Genomic DNA, 20,708 nt, shown 5'->3' on the forward strand with positions numbered 1-20,708 from the left:
ACGAGCATTTTCTAGAACCGTGAAATGACCACACAGAGACGCGCTGGGTGTGTATTTGTAACAGCCCTCCGCTTTATTGAAATACATCGGAGTCAGGTTAATATAATGAGTTCTCCACATAAGTGTGGCAGCCAGTTCCATACATTATTTTTTGTTTTGACCTTACACCTTAAATATTTTTTGTGCAAAAAAGAATCTACATCACCTGTAGTGGGTTATCCTCAGTAAAACGCCCAAAACCGTCCAAAAAAGGTAAAACAACAAACCGAAAAACAAGATGATTACATCTATAACATGCAAAAACTGTACAAATTATTACAAAGCAATCCTAGAAAAAAAAAGTATGATATGAAAGAGCAAAATAATATAGAAGGTACTGTAGATAAGACCTCACTGAAATGTAAAGGCGTTTGAATTATTATTTTTTAATTTTTTTTTATACTTTTCTTCCACTTAAAAATGTGACACCTCAGCCATCAGACCGCCGTCACCCCCGAAACGTATCGCCCGGGTCACATCTACACAGCCAGATTCCCTCACTCGCGCCTGCCGTCCATCTGTCCAACAGTCACACACGCTCACTCGTCTAAATGAAAAAGAATTCATTGGTTCGGACATTTCCTGAGTTTCCCTTCCTCTCTCTCTCCGTAAACGGGGACCGTTTTATCTGTACAACATTGGCCAATATTAAAACACCTCGCTAAGACGGTTCCCTCTTCCCCCGGCTGATATACTCTACAGACTCCAGCAGGAACTAAGGAGAGTTGCTAGCTTTAAAAGTTTTCTAAAGATGCGGGGGATTCAGAATAAAACCAGCCCGGAGCTCCAAATCTCTCATAAAAATAATAATAATAATAAAAAAAAATATTATATATCTATATAAATATATATGGAATGGGTTGTTGAGAGCAATTTGTGGGGTTTGAACAGGGGAAGCGGCAGGAATGAACACAGAAGTACATCAGCTTTAGTTTCCCTTTCTGACAAACAAAACAAGTGGAATAAAATGGAGCAACAGACCCAGGACGCTGAACGGAGAGCTGATGTTAACATGCTTTAACGAGGACTCCGCAGTATCGGACTCGAAATGCATTACACTCAACAGAATGTGCATTCTTGTCAACACACACAATTTTTTTTATATATACATCTATATCTATATATAGATATAGATATATATAAAAAAAGCTAAAACAGTTACATTGTTCCATCAACTTTGTCACATTCTGCTCCGTGAGCAGTTGGAAGTCAGATGAGATGAAGAGTTTTAGGCTGTGAACGTCCTGTTCTGCAGCCCAAGGTTGTCTCACTCTAAAACGCTCGGAGACCTTTCCTTTAGGAGAATTAGACCAAATCCACCTGGAGACAAGATTTAGAGCTCCAGATTTGTTAATTTTACAGATCACAACAGGTAGAAATCGTGTCATTTAATAAATTGGAACAATCAGAAACCCAAGTGCCCACTTTCTTACAGCTTTGAAGTGTTTACATTCTTGTTGTAGTGTTTTTCTCTTTTAAATCAAGAGCTCTTACAAATGTAGTTTTTTTTTTAATGAACACATTGTCAAAACATTCTGAAGAATAAGCAAAGGCTGTGACAGACTATTCGCGTCAGGTCATCTCCCTCTCTGGTCTGTTTTTAGTTAAATCGAGCTCAGAACGACTGAAACACACACACAAGCACACCAACAGCCGGTTAAATGATGGGAGCCGCTTCGCCTCTGACAGTCGGAGGAGCAGGACAAGACTTCTGCTACGTAAAAACACCACCTCAGTGTGTGTGTGGATGCACGTGTGAGAGCAGGCTTGTGATAAATGCACGCGGTCACTGTACAGTACGGGATGTCGTGTCGGTCCATACGTGGGCTTCTTCACTCATAAGCTCATGGGGAAAAAAATATATAAACTCAACGTGTGTCATACATGTAATATAAAACAAACAAATGTAAAATGGACTGGTATAAAAAGAACTCTGGAAAGTGGTTTAAAATGGCTTTTGTGTGCGAGTGCAACCCCGAATAACTCAAATCAAAAGCAGGAAAACTAAAGGAAGAGGCTTTTTCTCTCTCTCCTGCGTAGGTCTCTATAGTATTTTCCTTATCATATATTACTCTCTACTTTGAACCTATGTACATTGCCGTGATGGGAGTCTGTGAGTTGGTCGGTTTGGTTGGACAGCAAAGCGGAACATCTACGCTACAACGGAGGACACCTCCCTGGCTGCCGGATGATGTCACTCGCACTGAACGAATGAGGAAGAGAGTAGCACGGTCGGCGCTGTAGTGATGTCATAAGAGACGCTGCTTGTAGCTTTTTGCTGACGGTCAAAATAAAAAAAAATATTATAAAGTCACTGCACTTATCAGGAGCAAAGTAAAAATAATAATAAAATCATTCCATTCCTTTCTCATTCTGCCCCCCCCCCCCCCCCCCCCCCCCCACACCTTTATTTTTTCATGGTTTTAAATTTTTGCAGCACCCAAAGAGAAAGTGATTTAGGGAAGTGGGGAGGGGTTTAAACTCCACCCGTCTGCTTCAGGCCTTGAAGCGAATCTCCCTTTCCTCGTCTAAGATTGATAAATAAATTAAAATTGTCCCCTGAAACCCAGCTGGTTCTATGTACAAGTACAAATCATTTTCTCGCAGTAATAATCCTCTTTCTTTTGGGTTGCATCGTGAGGTTTTGAGTCTCTGAATGAATCTCTGGGGGGGGGGGGGGGGGGGGGGGTAGTAGTGTCAGCGCAGCTCGATGCTTCAGTCGACAGCAAAAAGAGCTGAGACGGCAGGTTGTCGTTACGACGGCACACACCCCTTCTGGATAAACACATGCACACGAGCTGGCGTACAGCTTCTCTCAAACTGAGTGATGTCACACACACATTTGCACCCACAGAAACCACCGCTAGTTTTCAACCTCTCCCTCAGAATTTCCCTCAAAGAGACCACAGACTCGTCACGTTTGTGCCTCGTCACGGAAGGACGCCGGGACACAAACCGGGGCTGTAAGGTGGACTAAATGTTCGTCAGGAAGGAGCGGCGGCGGGGCAGGAGGTGCAGTTCTCTGGGCAGTGGGGGGAGGGTGGGGGGGTGGAAAGCTGCAGGGGGAGAAAGAGAGAGTTTGGAGTCCTGTGCTGTGAGTCAGTGGGGCTGGATGGGTTAGAGGCTGGCGGGGAGGGGTTCATGTGTCCCAGCCCATCCTGTCTGTGCTCTCCAGAGACAGAGACTTGGTCTTGTGTGGGGACGCCGGACTGGGAGGGCTGCTGAAGGTGGAGCTGTTGGAGGCCGTGGAGTGACGGGGGGAGTCCGAGTCCTGGAGGAGAGAAAGAGAAAAGAGGGAGTTGATTGATTCTGATTCATGATGCTGTGTCTCAGTTTGACAGCTGATGGAGGAGGTTTTACACAGATGACGACATCTTTAAAGGACTCCTCCAGCTACACATGCACCACTCCTCATCTCTGCTCATTAATCTGCGGTTTGCGGCTGAATCGCGCAGCTCCCGCACCCACCTCATCTTCCACTACATTCCACATCATCAGCAAATCAACAGCTCAATTGACCAGAAATGATCAGCTGAAGGAAAATAAACATGCAGGCATGGCAGATGAGGGGGGGGGGGGGGGAGCGTTGGACCTCGTACTGAACTCAACACACGCAGTCTGACTCACATCAGGGAATAACCCCGGAAAACAGGATCATTCAGCAGTTTGGATGCAGACTGTGTGTGGAGCGTTACAGTAGGTGATTCTGTTTCCAGTTCAGTGATGTCATCAGGTTGGGGGATTTCTAGCTGCCTATGCTATGTGATGTGATGTACGTTTCCAGGTCAGTGATGCTGTGCAGCGACCCTTCTGTTTGGATCCAATCTAAACTTCCACAAACACGTATCGGACATCAAATACAACAGATATGAATACAACTGTGTGTCGTTTCTACCGACTAAAGTAAAACACTCCGTGGAGCCATGAACAATCAGTGGTTTTTGAGGAGAAACTACAGCATTCTTGAGAGCATGCATATTCTGTGCTTTTTCACCTCATTTCCAACCAGTTTGACAATCCACAATCAGTCGCCTTGTTTTTTTTTTGTTTTTTTTTTTATTTTCCTAACTTTAAAAAAAAAAAAAAGGCAAATACTTAAAAGGCTTCTCGGTGCAACCCTGAGAGCTATATTTTATGTCCTTGTGGCCTAGTTGCGTTCTGAGATGGACATTTCATGGTAAGAGATCAGCATGGAGGCAGACATGCTCTGTGATTGGCTGGGTGAGCGGCGTTGCACCATTCACTCGGCAACCAAAGAATTTCAAATGAAGGCCGGATGACAGACAGACAGACTGACAGACAGACAGACTGACTGACTGACTGACTGACTGATGGTGCAGCCGATGCTCTGGTGAAGGATGCAACAAACCCGTCAGATACTGCTGATGTGACGGTGTTGAGATGGTGCAGCAAAGGGAGGAGGTGGGGGGAGGGGTGGCAGCAGATTTCCAGTGACCACAAGTGTGCTTATGTGTTCGAAATGCAAATGTGGCAGAGTGATGTACTGTGTTGTGCGTGTGGTTGAGTTTTCAGTGACACGGTGCTCTCACTTGTGTGTTTGGTGCGGTCGTTGCAGCTGGAACATTACCTTCATCTTACTAAGCAGGGTCCTTAAAGCCCTTTTCAGATCAGGGGTCTTCTCCGACGGTGAGACTGCCTGCCACTGCAGAGGAGAGTTCAGACTCAGCGCCCAGCCCACAGACAACATGCTGGGGTGGGAGGGGGCAGGCGGGGAGCGCGGGGGTACAGCTGGGTTGGGGTGGAGGGAGGCGAGAAATGGGGCAAAATGGAGTTGACAGCGTCCGGGTTTATGGGCCATGGGGATGGGGAGCCACATGAAGAATGGCAGGCAGCTTGAGGGGAGGTGGGAGGGGGTAATTACTGCCTAGGACATTAAAATCTACTAATGTTACTACTTGCTCTCAGTCATCTCATCTCATCTGCTTGATGACCATCTCTAACAGACGCTGCTGGAAATATCTAAGAAGAAGAAGAGTCCCTACTGCTGGAGTAGTTACAGTTACAGGGACATGCCAAACATCTGCCAGCGTGCCGCTCTGTGGCTGCCCGTCTGAACCTAAACTCTAAAGCAGCTATCTTGGGGAGACATGAACACTATGCTGGATGAATTAAATCACTAGGAGCTAACCAGCTGGCTGGAGTGGTGGGATGAGTTGGGAGGCCTGCGGACGTTGGGATGTTTGTGATGTGAAGAGCAAAGAGGGTTTTTTTGTTGTTTGGGGAAAAACATTTTCTAACTTCTACAGTGGCATGACAGGGAAACAATCACAATCTCCAGTAGAACTCGTTCACACAAAGCAGATGTGGGGTTGACAGTAACTCTACTCAGACATTACAACAGCCCGACTTATCAGACTGAATCAGTAAAAACTCAAATGGATTTCTTTAAAATGAGGTTAGTTTAAGCTCTCAGTCATCTCTTTAAAGGAACCCCAACTCATACGACTTCAACCTTAATTTGCTTTTCTAATATCTCCTGCCAAACTGCATAGTTAAAACACATGAACAGAACCCTGTAAGTTGGTGACATATTTAGAACTGCAGTGCCCACCATCATCACTGACATCTACAAACTATTCTGGGTCAATGACGACGTAAAACTCAGCCTGTACGGTTCAATAATGTTTCAACTGTTACAGGTAACAGTAAAGATTGATTTAATGCCACACGATGCTGCTTTTGGTTTCCACTTGAAAGGCAACAAGAGAGAGAGGTAAATTTAACACTGCCATTCAAACCTTTAAAACCGAAACAAAGTTCAAATGCTGAAAAACTGCAATCCCACAATTTACATTTAAACAACACTTTAATTTAAGTGTCATGAGTCTTTGCAGTAAGCTGTTTGAGGCTATCCTCAGCCCAAGTCCACACCCTCTCGGTTCGCTACCTTTACCCTGAACAGCTCTCGGTTTTGCCTCACTCTTGCCTTCCAACCTCTATGTTCTTCATTTAGGACATTTCAAGTACTCCCCTCAGTCTTATTTTCAACACAGAATCAACTTAATATACATTATAAAGCCAAAGTTAATCTATTAAGCCCTACAGGTCATATAAATCAGGGTTCCTTTTAAAGATACAGTGAAATTAATTTAATGTGTAGAGTTGACCACACATGGAGCTGTACGTTAACTTTCAGTGGATTTACTGACCTCTCTGTCAAACTGTGAGAGTGGAGCATCACCACAGTCCATCCCTCCTCCTGAGGACAGGGAGCTCTCAGAAGGAGAGGTCATGGTCTGCCGTTTGGATCCGTAGCTTCCCCCTGACAGCTCCCGGCGCAGAGCGCTGCCGTTCTGGGAGGCCGAGCCTGGACACAGGGGAGAGCCGACAGAGAGGAGTCAGGAGTCACACACGAAGCATTCTGAGAGGCTGGGACACTTCATGAGGTGCCGTTACTCACGTATGCCCAGTCCGCTGCTGGCACTCATGGAGCGGCCCGGCTCGCCCCGGTTCTTGGTGATGGAGGGGATGCTGACCGAACCGCTGAATCCTGCACGGCTCTCCTGAACACGGACGTTCTGGTTTAAACACGCAGAACACGCAAGACAGAGCGCAGCGTAGGGCAGAGGAGTGAGGAGGGTGCACAACTATAAACACGCCACATGCTCAAGCACACACATGGTCAAAAACACCTGCATATAAACTCCATGATGAGCTCGGGTGGAGCGGGGTCACTACGTTTTAGAGGATAACATAATGTGAGTGAACTACAGCAGTCAGGATGTGTGTGTGTGTGTGTGTCCAGACAAACATCTCTCGGGATGGTTTGTTCTTCTGGACGTGTGTGTATACCATGGGCAGATCTTTTAGGATCTGGATCCCGTCTCCTGGTCCCATGTGGGCCACGTGGTTGAAGTTGGTGGGGTTAGAGATGAGCTTGTTCCTCATCTCTGGGTCTCGCAGCATCTCTCTGCAACCACAAACACACGAGTGAAGCCACAATAAGGACAGTGAGCAATGTAAAAAAAAAAAAGAATGATTCCACTGATGACAAAGAAAAGGCTGAAACTTCCACATTGAGGGGAAACGTACCTCCTCTGCTGAAGTCGCTCCTCTTCGGGCACCCTGAAGGAGAAGCGTCTCTTGTTGTTCATGCTGCGCACCATCTGCTTTCTGCTGTTGTCCGACGTCTCCGGGACGACCAGCTCATCACCCTCTGAAAAACCACGACAACCATCTTTACTTTTACTACAAAAGCTCCCAGTTTTGCTTTTGGTGGCTGTTAAAGCTGCACCTCCAACAAAACAAACTGGAGAACAAACCACCTCGACATACTAATTCATTCAAGACACCTGCAATGAGTTCACAAGTCCAGTTTAGGTTGGACTGACACAGTTTGTTTTGTTTTTTTTTCCCCTGGCATCAAGTAAATATGCTTATAGAAAAGTTGGAGTCATGCTTCTTGCAGTATTTTTAAAGCTTCGTTCATGGCAAATCAGATGAGTTATTACAAACGACTGGAGTGGGATCTTTCAATTAAGAACTAATATGTTTGTTTGCTGCCTGTAATTTGAACTTTAAGCTGAATTAAAATCACATTTAACAAAATGTTAAATAATAACAGGATGAAGTAAATTTTGCCTGATCTCCGAACATCTGGAGGTAGAAAGCAGGTAAGTGCATTTACTAAAGACATGTTTAAGAATCATTTGGAAGTATTTGCACTTCAACCTTTTGCTACTTTGTTTTTAATCACACCTAAATAATTGGGACAAAATGTCACTTTCATTCCACTACAATCACCTGCACTACAATCATTGTTCCTTGGTCAGCTAAGTCAACACATCACTAATAATGCAAACCAACATAAAATACAAGCAGAAATCGTTCTATACAACTACGAGTGACTTTGGGCCTGATTTTCACATATAATATACGTTTTGCTGACATTACTAACATGTTAAATGGAGGACTTCACTTGTTATGATGAATTCAGATGCTTCTTGCAACATTTGCTTTAGACTACAAAAAGCTTTTAGCCAAACAACTGAGATTTCTTACCGGCCATCTTGTTTCTGAAGTAGATGAGGCGCACCGTTTCCAGCCCCAGCAGGTTCAGAGAGCCATCGACGTTCAGAGGTCGCACCTTCAGAAAGAGCAGAACAAGTTATCACCACTAAAACAATCTGTTTTATGGCAGGGGATCGCTCAGTATACATATGGATTTCTATGTATTTTTCTGTGGCAGTTTAATCAAATAAAAAAGGGGTAACTAAGTTGTTGCAAGCCAAAGAATTCAATAGTTTCGTCCACCAGATGGAGCCCTAGAGCCCCTCCAGCTACATTCTCAGCTGCTGCATCTTCAGCTGTGGCAAATTCCCAAAGAACACTGACCTTTTTGAGAGGGATGGTCTGGATCCACTCCATAGTGTTGACATCAAACACATCCACGGCATTCTCACTGTACACTGACAGGTAGGGGGCGTTGTAGCCTTGACAAAATCAGACAGTTTGGCATCAGTCTCAGACTTTTTATGGCTTCAGTTTATCAAAATGGAAACAACACCACAGTTTCTCAATTTATCTTTGTTTAATGGGGTAAATATTTCCTTGTGTGTATTATAGGACACACACAACACTATTTGCTGAAAAATCTAATGTTTTTCTATTTGTCATGGCTACATTAAAAACAAATACTAAACTATTCTTTTCACATTGTCTCACTGAGGGCGTCCACATTATTACGTAGTGACTCAGAAGTTGACAAACAAGCACACAGTGACTGGCCTAACCAAGACAGCAGGTATACAAGTGCATGTGTCTAAATTCAACATTCCTCCACTCACAGGCAGCGTTTGGCCCAGCTGGCCACATGAGCTCCTGCTGACGTGACCTGCGACCATGAGAGTCCACATACACCCCGATGGAGCTGAAGCAGAGCAGCAGCTCTTTGCTGGAAATCTCCACAGCACAAAGGGCTTCCAGGTTCTGCTGCGGGATGAAGGCCAGGGTGTGGTCCTCTTTGTGGAGAAGGCTGACCGGGGGCAAGTCACCGTGGACACTGTGGAGGAGATCAGAAGCCATAAATCCTGTGTATTTTATGATAAATGGCTAAATAAATTCATAGCTACTGTCGTAGATGAACATGTGGAATACCTGTAGCGCATGAAGCCAGACTGATAGCCCACATAAAGTCGCTCACTAAGCAGACCCATCCACTGAACCGTCCCCGGGGACTGCAGCTCCCGCAGCCGACGGTGATGCGTTTTACTCTTGTTCACCTGCAAGATTTGATTTTTGAGTTTGGGGTCTTTTGGCTGAAAGTTTAAATCTCTAACATTAAAAATCCAACCAAAATAGAAGGAACAATCTCCAGTCAAGCCTGCAGACAGCTGGATATGTACACACTGTATAAGCTGGGCTGCGTTTGTCTCACCTCGTAGCATATGATTTTAGTCTTCATGGCCACACAGAGACAGGTGAGGGAGCCATTTCGGACCGGTCCAGAGACGATACTCTGGCAGCCTTTTGTCTCTTGCAGCTTTTGGGACTCAATCTCGCGGCCGTCCAGAGCCTGTGTGGGGAAGAGTCGGACATGGCGGTTCCTGCCTGAGATGACCGCCATCAGTTGCTCCTGAGGGATCAGGTCGATGTGGTAGACCTTTTTGCTGTCCCCCACCCGGATTATTTCTGAGGAAGGATGGAGAGTGTGGGAGTGAGGAAAGTTGCACATCATTATTAAAACAGATCAAATCAAGGATCCAACTTCCAAATGAACGGCCACAAAGACAGAAAAACATCATTTAAAAAAAGGTTTCACATTAGTGGATCTTACCATCTTTGGTGACATGGATGACAAAAACGCCTTCCTCGTTGCCTAAGGCCACACGCTCGTGATCTGAGGGCATCAAAGTGAGATGAGATCAGTCCAAAAAAAACAAAAAACATCAAAAGCCCAGAAGCTTCCTCTGATTGGTTAAAAACGGGGGAAAAAAAAAAAAGACTCTTTCTGGAACAAACACACCACTGTAAACCATCTATTTTTAAGATAATGACTGTATTCACACTGGATGGCCGGATAAAAGGAAGAATGCCTACATCTAATATTAGATCAGCGGTTCTAGTGTGTTCTTTAAAGCTCCTCATCCTCTGAAACATGAGTGCCCACCTATGATAGCAGCAGACTGGGTGGTCTTGATGAGGGGCAGGGTGCTGTCGTAGGCCTCCTTGGGGACATAGACAAAGCGATCCTTGAGCTTGTTCTTCTTCAGGATGCGGTGGAGCTCGTTGAGGAGGCCCACCCACTTGTTCCTCTCCTGGTCGCTGTCGGCCAGGAGCAGGATGGAGGTCTTGTGGCTGCTGGATGGGGACAGCTGGGACGCTGTCACCTGAGGACAGAGGACGGACAGGTGACAGGTCACTTGACAGATTCCATAGTGTTGCTGTCAAATTCAGTTGCTGATGCACCTTAACTTTATGTATTTAGAGAAAGAAGCAACAGAGCAATTAAAGAGAACTCACTCTGAATATACAGGGAATGTCTTTGCGGCTGGCGTGGATCACATCTGAAGCCAGGACAGAACTGACTGAGAACTCTTCATCCCTGTTTGACACAAAGTGATATGATATGAAAGAATGTCAGCATCTTCCATCCTGGACGGAAGGCTGAGCATTCAAATTACTTTGATGAAACATAATTAAGATCTATCGAAGTCTTTATAAAACCAAGATATTAAAACCCAAAGCTATTCCATTCACCCTCAGAAGATTTACGGTAGTACTAATGAGTCGGACTGATCACCCGCATGAAGACTCGTACCTCATGTCTATGACTTGGCTGACGACTACACTTGGTTGTGTTGCTTTCCCTTCGCCCAGTTCATAGAGGAACAGTTTGAAGTCACACACAACAGCCATCGCCCTCTGCCAACCCTTCTTCACTCCTGTTGGTTTGGGCACCTGCAACAGACACAAATAATAACAATAATTTCTGCTACTGTAACAAACCACAAGTGTCCATCACTTCAATAAGTGACTATGAGCTGCCAGACACAACCTGACCCTTTTTCCAGTGGCACTCACCCTGACATGGCCTTCATACGCAGTACCAATACCCCTCTGAGGGTCGATGCCCAGCGGGCCCTTTGTCTGGTCCTGGGGCACAGGACACACAGCTGGGGCTTTGTCCGCACAGGTCACATGACAGGAGAAATTACACACTGAGCACAAGGAAACAGAGGGAGACTCATGAGGAGGCGTCATAAGAATTCAACTGTTAAGACAATTAAACAGGCCGCCCAGGTTTAATCACCCAGTTTGAGTCATTTGTTTCTGCTTCGCCGTGGGTTTGTGCAAGAGATCCAAAAAGCTGATCAGCGTTCTTACCTTCACACGTACAACCTTGCCGAATGAGCCCCACCATCAGGGAGGTGCATTGGTTACACTTTGTGGGCGTGTTGAAGGACTTCACAACAAACTGATGTGCTTTGGGCTGTAGAGTAACACAGTCAGTGGTTATCAAACATGATCAGTGTTTATTTTAGGAACGGCTGCACATCAATAAAGTGGGACTTTTTAGAAAAATGAGTTACCTTAGGCGAAGAGCGTCCAATGCTGCCATACCCTCCTGAGGGCATGGTGGGGGTCTGAACTGTACGGGGTGGATGGTCTATCAACTGCAGAGCAGAACACACAAAAGCCCTGAGCAGCGAGCTCTTCTACTGTGTCCTAACTGTCCAATACATGAGTACGAAATCTTAACTAAAAACAAGAACAAGCTTCGGCGAGAAATGATTTGACACCGGTAAGGACGGAGGTGACAAAACATTTCCCACCAACTCTTCCAGACTTTTTCTCTTTCAGGAAGCAGCAGCATGCAGAATTCTGATCGAATCGCTGTGTTCACACACTTCGCTGACGAGTTCAAAAGGTTTGGTGCCAAAGCTCCTGTAGGAACACCTGTAGAACTTTTCATGACTCTGGTGCACGAAACGGCTTCATTAGTGGAGAATCAGCACCGAGTTACTGCAGCTGCGTTTTCTTGTTCTGCAGTTGTTATCTTACTTGTCACATTTTTTTATTTTTTTTACAAATTTGTGGATCTTGAAGTTGTCTGTCATTTCTAAAGGCTTTCCACTGTTGTGTAGCACATTACACCACACAAACCACAACTCCCAAACACGACTTCGGTATTTACTTGCTTCAACATATCTACACAAGTAGAACATGCCGAGTTCAATTTAGATTGAGTCTGCAGGCCTCTTTTTTTTTTATTGTGCTGCTGATTCCTTGTCTTTCTCTAACTGAATCACCTCTAATTCACAATGGAAGGCCGACTCAACAGTGCTAGCACTGTGAGTTTCAGCTAAGCATGTAACAGTTGTACATTCAAATATTTGGAAGTCTTTTATTCTTGTTCCACCACTTGTCAAACATTCCTGTAAAGTTTCGAGAGACAGTTTCTAGCCTACTAATTTTTGTCTTGTTCTGGTTAGTACCACGGTTAGCTTGTAAACAAAAGAGGCCTTGTGCTCTGGCCGAGGTAGAATTTGGCGAGTGGCTGAATCATCATGTTTGTGGGTAAAAATATCATAGTTTCTTGGCTTTTTCTGACCTCTATGGGCTCCATATCACTAGCCATGGAGGGTGAACGTGAACGGGACTTGAGGTGGGACTTCGGGTCATCGTCCCGAGACGGGGTGTTGGAGGGGGTGAAGTTATCAATGGAGTCCACCTGGGGAGAAGAAGGCGGGGAGTAGTGGAGGGAGAGGGCACAGGAAGGGAACAAACAGAGACAGATGAGAAGGAGGGGATGGAGACACAGGGGAGAAGGAGAACGTTACTTAATGAAGTTCAAACCCGAGACCAATCCATGCTAACAGAAAGATTCTGTGGTCAAGAATGATCATGTCCACTTAACGTTAAAACCAGAGCAGAAAACTGACAACTGCACCCCCATGTTTTCTAACACAGCATACACCACAAACCATGCATGGCTACTCACAAAGCTACGCTTAAACACAGAGAAAACAACACAAACAGGCAGCACACATAGCAGTACCACATACATAAAACATTAATACCAAATATCTTTAACAATGTTTTCTGGGTTTTTTTTCTTCCAGAACCCCAGCCATGCAGTCACAGCCACAATGAACACACAGGCAAAGCAAACACAAAAGATTCACTGGCAAGATAAGGACGAGATGGCACTCTTAAAGAAGGGTGCAGAGAGCAGTGTTGGTGCTTACACGTCTGCCTTTGCTAGCTGGGCCAACGGATGGCGAGCGCTTCAGTGGCAGGAAGAGAGACAAGAGCGTCAGAGACACAGCAGAGTGAATATTAGAAAGGTTTGTCTAACAGAGCTGAAAACACATATTCAAACAGACTGAGGCTGGAACAGGACGAGAGGAACAACACTATGTATTCCATCAGGCAGTGGTTCCCAATCCTTTTTTTTGTCTTTCAGCTAATAATTCCAACTGTTCATCCTTTACTTGGGTAAAACATGGGAGCTACATTAAGACTTCTGATGTGTTGAGCTGCTTAATCACAACTACTATATTCTCCTGAAGTTGTACAGCGGTAACGCTGGTTGGGAAGCACTGAGGGGGGGGGGGGGGGGGGGGGGCACTGAGGACAGAAATGAAAAGGATGATGGGTGCTGTTGGAAAAAATACACATGGAGATGTGGGGGGGGGAGCTTGGGAAAGTCAGCATGTAACGACAACATGATTTATGGGTAAATAAAAAAGTAAATACAAAGAGAAATAATGTCACTGATGCTTTCAAGTGCAACCCCCCCCACAAAAAACACTGTTAATCTAACCCTTCTCAGTTGTTTTAGGAAATGGGGGATTTATTTCTCACCAAACTGACATTTTTTCATCCCTCCTTACATTAACACTGCTGCACAGCCACACATTCACACACACTCACGGTTGTTCTCAGCTACTATTTACACTCAGTCCTACAGGGCTCAGCTACGGTTACATGGATATAAACACACATGGACATCCATCTAACCGAGGTAAACTTACATCTTCCCAAAACTCAATTAAAGAAGATGAGGATGAGGAATAAGAGTCCTGATGTACCAGAGTGATGCAAGAAAAGCAACGCAAAACACAAACAATAGTAAAGACAGAAAAATTAACGGGAACAAAAACATGGATTTAACTCAATGACGACAGATTTATTAGGTTTCAAAACTGGCTGTGAATTGTGTATTTAAGATATTTAATCTCAGGCAGATACAAGTTTGCTCGAAACAGCTTTTTTTTCCCAAACGGACCCTGTGAGAACTTTTTTGGGTGAAAAACTTACATCAAACTGGTCGAGGGCTGAAGTGGGGGCGTTTAGGAAAGCCAAGAAGGAATTCTGGGAATCCTGGTGCTTAACACCTATAGACACAGAACAAATAACACAACCATGGTTGAGTATTAAAACATCAAAGGGTGACTTAAACAAAATGAGTCACAGGACTGTTTCCAGGAGGTGGGGGTAGTTTCATATGACCAAAGTAACAATACATGTCCGTGTACACAGCACGAGATTTTATTTCTCAGATATGGGTGCTGAGGCAAAGCCTTCTAATTTGGGTGCCTGACTGCAGCATAACTCTCTTTTACTGTGATAATCTCTTTGGAAAAGCTTCAGTGTTCATTAACACACAGTGGACAGAGAAAGCTCTCATTTAGGTCACTGTGTGAAAACATTTGCCAAAATAAAAAGGTAATAGTTGCCTCTGTAAAATCAATCCCCGCCACGTTACTCTTTGTGCATTATCATGTTTACCCCTTCGCAGCCGCATCTCCTCCGTCTCCTTTTTCAGCCTGTCGATCTCAGTCAGGAGTTCCTGGTTTTTAGCTTCCGACTCCTGCAGTTTGCTGGTGGATCGCAGACAATATGCATCAGAAACTGTGCTGCAGAAGTTATCCTCGGAAAAAGAAACTTTAAACTCTTCGTGGAGCGGTATCCGTACCATTCTGTGGAAATGTTGTCTGCCTTGACCTTGTTCAGCTCATCCTGGATGCTCTGCTTGGCTCTAATCTCAGCGTCCAGGGCCGACTGCAGCTCCAGACGCGCAGACATGTCAAGCTTGGCAAAACGTCGCATTTTCCAGGGCATGTCCTGAAACGGAGAGAAAAAAGTGCAAGAAGTGCAAAAAGTTAGTAAATGACAAGAGGAGTAAATGGTTCAGATAAGAAAAAAGAGAAAAACTAATATTTCTAAAGTGTTATTTAATGTTAAATTAAATCAATTTGAAATAAAACACCTTACTTTTATAGTTCATTATCAGGGACTGCTCACCTAACAGAGGATTTCATTTGACTGAAATCAGTGTTTGTGTGTGTTTGTTTTACCGTGGCTCTGGCTCCCAGGCTGGTGTTTCTTAATCCTTCCAGCTCCTCTGTCATCTTAGTGGCCAAAGCCTGCAGGTAACCCCGAGCATCCTTCTCATCACTTACCCTGCAGAACACACACAGTTACACATGCTTGCTTTACACATTCCAAATATCTACTCTCACCTCAATCCAGAAAATACATTACTCATGAATATAACTGTTATCTACTGTGAAGCTATTTGAACCTTTTCTACAAGCATCCTTTAGCAGGAAGAAAGGCGATTGTGTATAAATTGGCTTTAATGTAATGGAAGTGCTGTGACTACAAAACACTCCTAGCGATTTGGATGGCTGAATGACCATTGTCCATTTAAGTTGCCCAGAGTTTGCATATTCAAACATCAGGACAAAATAAAAGTTTAAATAAGAGTCAAACAACTTGTTATACTGACAAAGTTCTCCTAGACCATAACCTATCCCTTGCAGTTGTGAAGCACCACCACCAGAGGGCAACACTAGTTACTAAATTCTTTTAAATATACATTCCCCATTCGACATTTGTATGTTCATGTTTGGAATGTGTTGTGGCTGCAGTACTGAATGTGTGTTTCTGTGGCTGGATGCCTGCATTGTGTGTGTTTTTATGCGTGCAATTGAGTGTGTGTGTGTGTGTGTGTGTGCGCATGCTATGTGTGCTATGTGAAGACTTCTGGCTTGTCCAACAGAGGGAGGCCGAGCAGCTGGCGAGGTGTTAGCTGCTAAGGGAAATGATCTGAGAAGAAGGGAGGGTCAAGCAGCTCTGCGATCTTCAGAGGTATGCAAGACATGCTGCAGCTTTACCGTGAAGAGGAACCCAATACACCACCAGACACCGTGTGAGTGTGTGTCTGGTTGTGAGTGGAAAAGTATATGCCTTAGGCAGTACTTTGGGCCACTTGAGACGGTTGCTGTGTGCACGTGTGTGCGTTCACTTTTGGTGCGTGAGGGTCTTACCACTGGATGATTTCTGTGATCTGGGCCTCCCAGTGGGCTACGCTCTCCTTTTTATCAGCCAGCTCCCTCATCTCATCCTCCAGCTGCCGGTTGGAGCTGCTCATCTTCTCAAACATGCCGGTCAACTGAGGGAGCAGGGACACAGAAATAAAAGAGATCATATTTACAGATTAAAAATAAAAATTGTAAAAACATAAAGCTGTCAGCAGAGGATTGACACCTGGTAAATGGGCTGATGGGTCTAACATTTGAAAAATGGGATACGGTTGAGTTGCTGTGTGACTGTGAGAGTGCTCTGCCTTTAATTTGACAACTGGTTGACTATTGTATTGTATTGTGTGTATTAATGAAGACAGATTTCAGTGTCCAGACACTTCAAACACAAACAACCACAGAGCTACAAAGGAGGTGTGACTCACACTAAAACAAACTGAAGCTGTGCGATTTATATATGAAAGTTGTCTTGGATCCTTTAAAATCAGGAACTTGCTGAGACGTAACCATTGCAACACCATTACAGGTCTCAAACTGCCTCTTTGTTTGCTGAAATACTTCATTTGGCGAGCACATTTTTGTTGTTTTGCTTCTCCTCAGGACCGTGACGTGATGAGCAAGCCGAGACAGTAATTCAACGTTGTTTTGCAACAAATGTTTGAGGGATCTGTGAGGACAGTCTGGCTGGTAAAAACAATGTCAGTGTTGTGGAAAAGGCCACTGAAATGAACACAAACAAGTGAAATAAGTGTTGCTTTTTTTTAACATTACCATAAATCTTTGGGCAAGAGCTTTCCAAACAACATGTTTTTTTGGACTGCAAAGCTTATTAATAGAAAAACACCATGCCTCCTCAGCACAACTAAGCTTTGGACAGGTTATCAAAATGTGACGCACCACTCAATAGAATGTCTTTCATGCTTTCATGCCCGGACATATTGAGGGATTTGCACCAAGGTGAGGCAATGGCCATCAGACACCAGGAAAGCTTAGTAAGTCATGGGAGGTAACTCAGAAAGACATTATTTTTTAAATAATGGAGAGATCTAAATGCAAGATGTCCAGAAGATTCTGCCACGACCCTGCTGCTTCTCTAGCCAAGTTCAGGACAGGTTACATCTCTTCTCTCTGCTCTGCTCTCTGTGTGCGATCGGGGCGGGGCTCAGCCACACATGCATGCTGTTCAGAACTGGGACTTTCACATAACATTGATGCAACACTTTCCACTGAGGTGTGTGGATGTTTCCACAGGTGTGGGTGTGTTTGTTTGTGCATTACAATGCAGCTGCTGTGAGACAAAGTAAATAAGGCCTCATTTACCTGATTTATTGCCTATTATCCAGCTCACTTGAACACTGCTGTTCCCTCATTCTCTTGTTCATTGAAGTGGATCCAAACATAAACATTGTTTACAAACAGAAACCCGACAACTGGGGCTTGTTTCCTTCAAGTAAAAGTTTTGTCGAGTATCAAACTTCAGGCCATATTAGTCCCCCTCTATTGGATGGTACGACTCTATAATGAGAGCATGAAAAAGCCTTCAACATCCTATTCCGACAGGTCTTTTTGTAGGCTGACTGACATTACTTGCCCGTGTTTAACATGTTTTTTTTTCATTCAAACCAAGATTTGAGGTTCTTCGGTTTTTAATTCATGTGCAGTTCAGTTCATGTGTAGCTGCTGCTCTGCGGACCAGAGAGAAATGAAGGTACTCAGGCTCACAGCTGTTCTGGTAACAAGTTCTCATGGAGTATTGTCACAGTTTGTCCAACCGGTCGCTGCAGTTATCGCAAGTTGCTTATTTTCAAATAATAAATGGATTCATAAAAAGATGCAGACAAAGTTGCCCTTGTTGCTGACAAATAGAGTGAAAGGTGGGGGTGGGGTTACAATGTGAGTGACATATAGCACAAACTGTCAGCTTTGCAGGAAAAAAAGATAAAGAAAAGTATAAACAGTATTGTGGATTTTATATCGGTATTTCTAAAAATAAATACTGATGCTAATTAAAGAGTCTGCCCAGCTCCGTTTACAGTGGTCTCCTTTTCCATGTCTGGATGACTGAGTTTGTTCCATTTACAATTTAAAACTGTGAAAACAGTGAAAACTGAAGGTCAAACTAAAGGTTTGCCTTCTCACTATTTTTTTTAATAAAATACAAACAAAAAGGCATCAAGGTTAAACATAGAGTGGTTTGATTGAGAAAAACAAAAAAATTTTCATACACACACAGCTCTAATCCATCCTGGGGAAATATGAAATAACAGAACAATAACTACACTGACTTCTCGTGACATGGACATTTTGTGCATTTTATCAGTCGCAGACATTAGAAATAACACTCTGGCATTTCATTCCATATGTCAGAAGGCCTTCAACTTTTTAAAAAACAGTTCAATTGGGGGCCTTTTTGAACTTCCAGGAGCCATTTCCAAAGTCAACAGAGCGGGATCCAGAGAGTCATTCCATCCGACTGTGCAGCAGGCTACGGGCTGTTTTCAAGGGGGATATTGAACAGTGATTTCTTTGGCACAGCTGGGAGAGAGGGGGTGGAGAGAGGAATGTGATGAAGGGGTTTGAGTCGTCCAAGCGGGGTTACCTGGGGTTACAGGACTGGGTTTTTCTGAGTGTGTGTGTGTGAGTGTGTGAGATAAAGACGGCAAAATGTGAAAACAAAAACATACACAGACTGAGTTGCTTCATCATGTAGATGCACACAAAATGAACAAATACTACCTTGTCCAATTCACTGGAGAGCTTCTTATTTTCCTCGGTGAGCAGAACTCTTTCTCTCTCATACTTCTGCTTGTACTCTGTCTCAAACTCTTCCCGCTCGCTTTGGCTGGAGGAAATACACAAACACACACAGATTGTGAAACTTCTGACAACGCGTACACTAAGAAAAACGTACTGATGCACATGCAATCCTGAATCCTGCCCTGGTGTTTTTATCATAAACAAAAAACCCAATCCTTACCAGGTAATATCAGCAGAGTGGTTTTATCACAAAATATTGTTCATAGAAACATGGCTAAGACAGCACTGAATGTTCACTAGCTTCATGCTCAACCCTCAGAAAGTCTGGTTTATGCTGCCGTCTTTGTTCCTGCGTGAACCCAAATCAAAGACTCAGAGCTAAGACCCAGTACTTAATATCAAGCCCAAACACATTAATGCAGTTAGAACCTGATGCAGTAGAGGGTTTCAAATGAATAAGAAAGCAGTGAAAATAATAAGTCAGTAATAGCAGGCAGGAAGGGGAGGCTACAGTGTGCAAAAAAAACCAACTACATTCTAAAGCTTCCTGCACACAAAGAAAAAAAGAAATAATAAAAAAAAAAAAGAGGTTTATTCAATTCTGATTAGACAAGTGGTTCTCAAAGTGGGCTCAGAGGTCATGAAGTCACCAAGGGTCTGCAGCAGAACTTAAATGAAGTTTTAACACTCGGGACCAAATGGACACTTTTTAAAAGTTGCAGAGTTGCTTCAATTTAGAAATTCCTTCGGTTTACAATATGCTCGGCACTTTTTACAGTCACCTGGCTTTTAACTTTATTTAATCTTTGCACTTCAGGAATGTGACCAACTGGGGTAAACTTGAGAAGGTTGTGCAGAGATATTAATCTCTGTAAATCACTATGTCAACTTGGGCTGGAATCGCTTCAGAAAGAGTGTCTTTCCTTTCATTTTCCAACATGAGACATGTTTGAAACAGTAGAAGGATCCTTTGTGCATAAGTAGAGAAATATTCTGAGATTAAGCTGTACTGTTGTGTGCTTTGAAAGCTTTTCAGACTTTCATTTTGATAAATTGTGTGCCATTTTGGAGAACAGCAGCTAAAAGAAATTCAAAGCAATAAAATGGGTTTGCAAAATGGATATAAAAATGGATCATTTGTCCATCAACGTTTCATGAGGAAATGTATTTTATTAAACTGCAGACACCATCTTTGGGATCAAACTCCTGTTCTTCGTGTATATCTATGGTTACGTGAAAAAGAAAGTACACCCTCTTTAAATTCAAAGGTTTTACATAAAAGGACGACGACCAAAAGAGTACCGGTAACTAAAATCAAAAAGAAAAAAATCCAATTGAACCTTTCCAGGTTTAACTTCAGATGAATGACAACACGATATAATCCCACCGTGTCATTATTTATTGAACAGAACTAAATCAAAATGCACGTCCACCCTTACTGCTTACAGAGATATTAAGTGTGAAAGAAAATTATTTCTATGTACCTAATTTCAAGACCAAGTAAGAACCAGATGACGATTATTTATGGATTTATAAGTAAAACCTTAGAATTAAACTTAGAATTTACTCTCTTGGTCACACGACTGTGTCTTATCTGGAATGGAAGAACTAAATGAA

At 43.6% G+C, this 20,708-nt stretch overlaps 1 protein-coding gene and 1 long non-coding RNA gene across 5 annotated transcripts in view; both read right to left on the reverse strand.

Moving 5' to 3' along the window:
* Nucleotides 1–50: 50 nt before the first annotated feature.
* LOC140267267 (uncharacterized) lies at nucleotides 51–2,425 on the reverse strand. The gene is made up of 2 exons (XR_011907203.1): nucleotides 1,196–2,425; nucleotides 51–1,156 (listed from the first exon to the last, which is right to left on the reverse strand). It is a non-coding gene; the product is annotated as an uncharacterized lncRNA (long non-coding RNA).
* A 2-nt stretch (nucleotides 2,426–2,427) lies between these two features.
* Nucleotides 2,428–20,708, reverse strand: part of cdc42bpab (CDC42 binding protein kinase alpha (DMPK-like) b) — a 73,851-nt gene continuing 55,570 nt past the window's right edge. The window contains exons 18-43 of one of the 4 annotated variants that reach the window (XM_072362485.1): nucleotides 19,071–19,176; nucleotides 16,341–16,465; nucleotides 15,366–15,471; nucleotides 14,984–15,132; nucleotides 14,797–14,888; nucleotides 14,326–14,402; nucleotides 13,251–13,289; nucleotides 12,614–12,733; nucleotides 11,592–11,675; nucleotides 11,386–11,491; nucleotides 11,083–11,219; nucleotides 10,820–10,959; nucleotides 10,522–10,603; nucleotides 10,169–10,388; nucleotides 9,836–9,898; nucleotides 9,437–9,690; nucleotides 9,157–9,281; nucleotides 8,847–9,061; nucleotides 8,395–8,492; nucleotides 8,062–8,146; nucleotides 7,093–7,216; nucleotides 6,853–6,970; nucleotides 6,461–6,563; nucleotides 6,210–6,367; nucleotides 4,628–4,702; nucleotides 2,428–3,310 (exon numbers count right to left, since the gene is read on the reverse strand). In XM_072362485.1, coding sequence (XP_072218586.1) covers nucleotides 3,179–3,310; nucleotides 4,628–4,702; nucleotides 6,210–6,367; nucleotides 6,461–6,563; nucleotides 6,853–6,970; nucleotides 7,093–7,216; nucleotides 8,062–8,146; nucleotides 8,395–8,492; nucleotides 8,847–9,061; nucleotides 9,157–9,281; nucleotides 9,437–9,690; nucleotides 9,836–9,898; nucleotides 10,169–10,388; nucleotides 10,522–10,603; nucleotides 10,820–10,959; nucleotides 11,083–11,219; nucleotides 11,386–11,491; nucleotides 11,592–11,675; nucleotides 12,614–12,733; nucleotides 13,251–13,289; nucleotides 14,326–14,402; nucleotides 14,797–14,888; nucleotides 14,984–15,132; nucleotides 15,366–15,471; nucleotides 16,341–16,465; nucleotides 19,071–19,176 — 3,133 coding nt within the window. In that variant the 3' untranslated portion in view covers nucleotides 2,428–3,178. Of the gene's footprint in view, nucleotides 3,311–4,627; nucleotides 4,703–6,209; nucleotides 6,368–6,460; nucleotides 6,579–6,852; nucleotides 6,971–7,092; nucleotides 7,217–8,061; nucleotides 8,147–8,394; nucleotides 8,493–8,846; nucleotides 9,062–9,156; nucleotides 9,282–9,436; nucleotides 9,691–9,835; nucleotides 9,899–10,168; nucleotides 10,389–10,521; nucleotides 10,604–10,819; nucleotides 10,960–11,082; nucleotides 11,220–11,385; nucleotides 11,492–11,591; nucleotides 11,676–12,613; nucleotides 12,734–13,250; nucleotides 13,290–14,325; nucleotides 14,403–14,796; nucleotides 14,889–14,983; nucleotides 15,133–15,365; nucleotides 15,472–16,340; nucleotides 16,466–19,070; nucleotides 19,177–20,708 lie in introns of all 4 variants that reach the window. The other 3 variants (XM_072362484.1, XM_072362486.1, XM_072362487.1) reach the window with 3 other exon arrangements.

Source organism: Leuresthes tenuis, unplaced genomic scaffold (assembly GCF_036924035.1).
Source record: "Leuresthes tenuis unplaced genomic scaffold, fLeuTen1.0.hap1 SCAF_13, whole genome shotgun sequence".
Taxonomy (NCBI): Eukaryota; Metazoa; Chordata; class Actinopteri; order Atheriniformes; family Atherinopsidae; genus Leuresthes; species Leuresthes tenuis.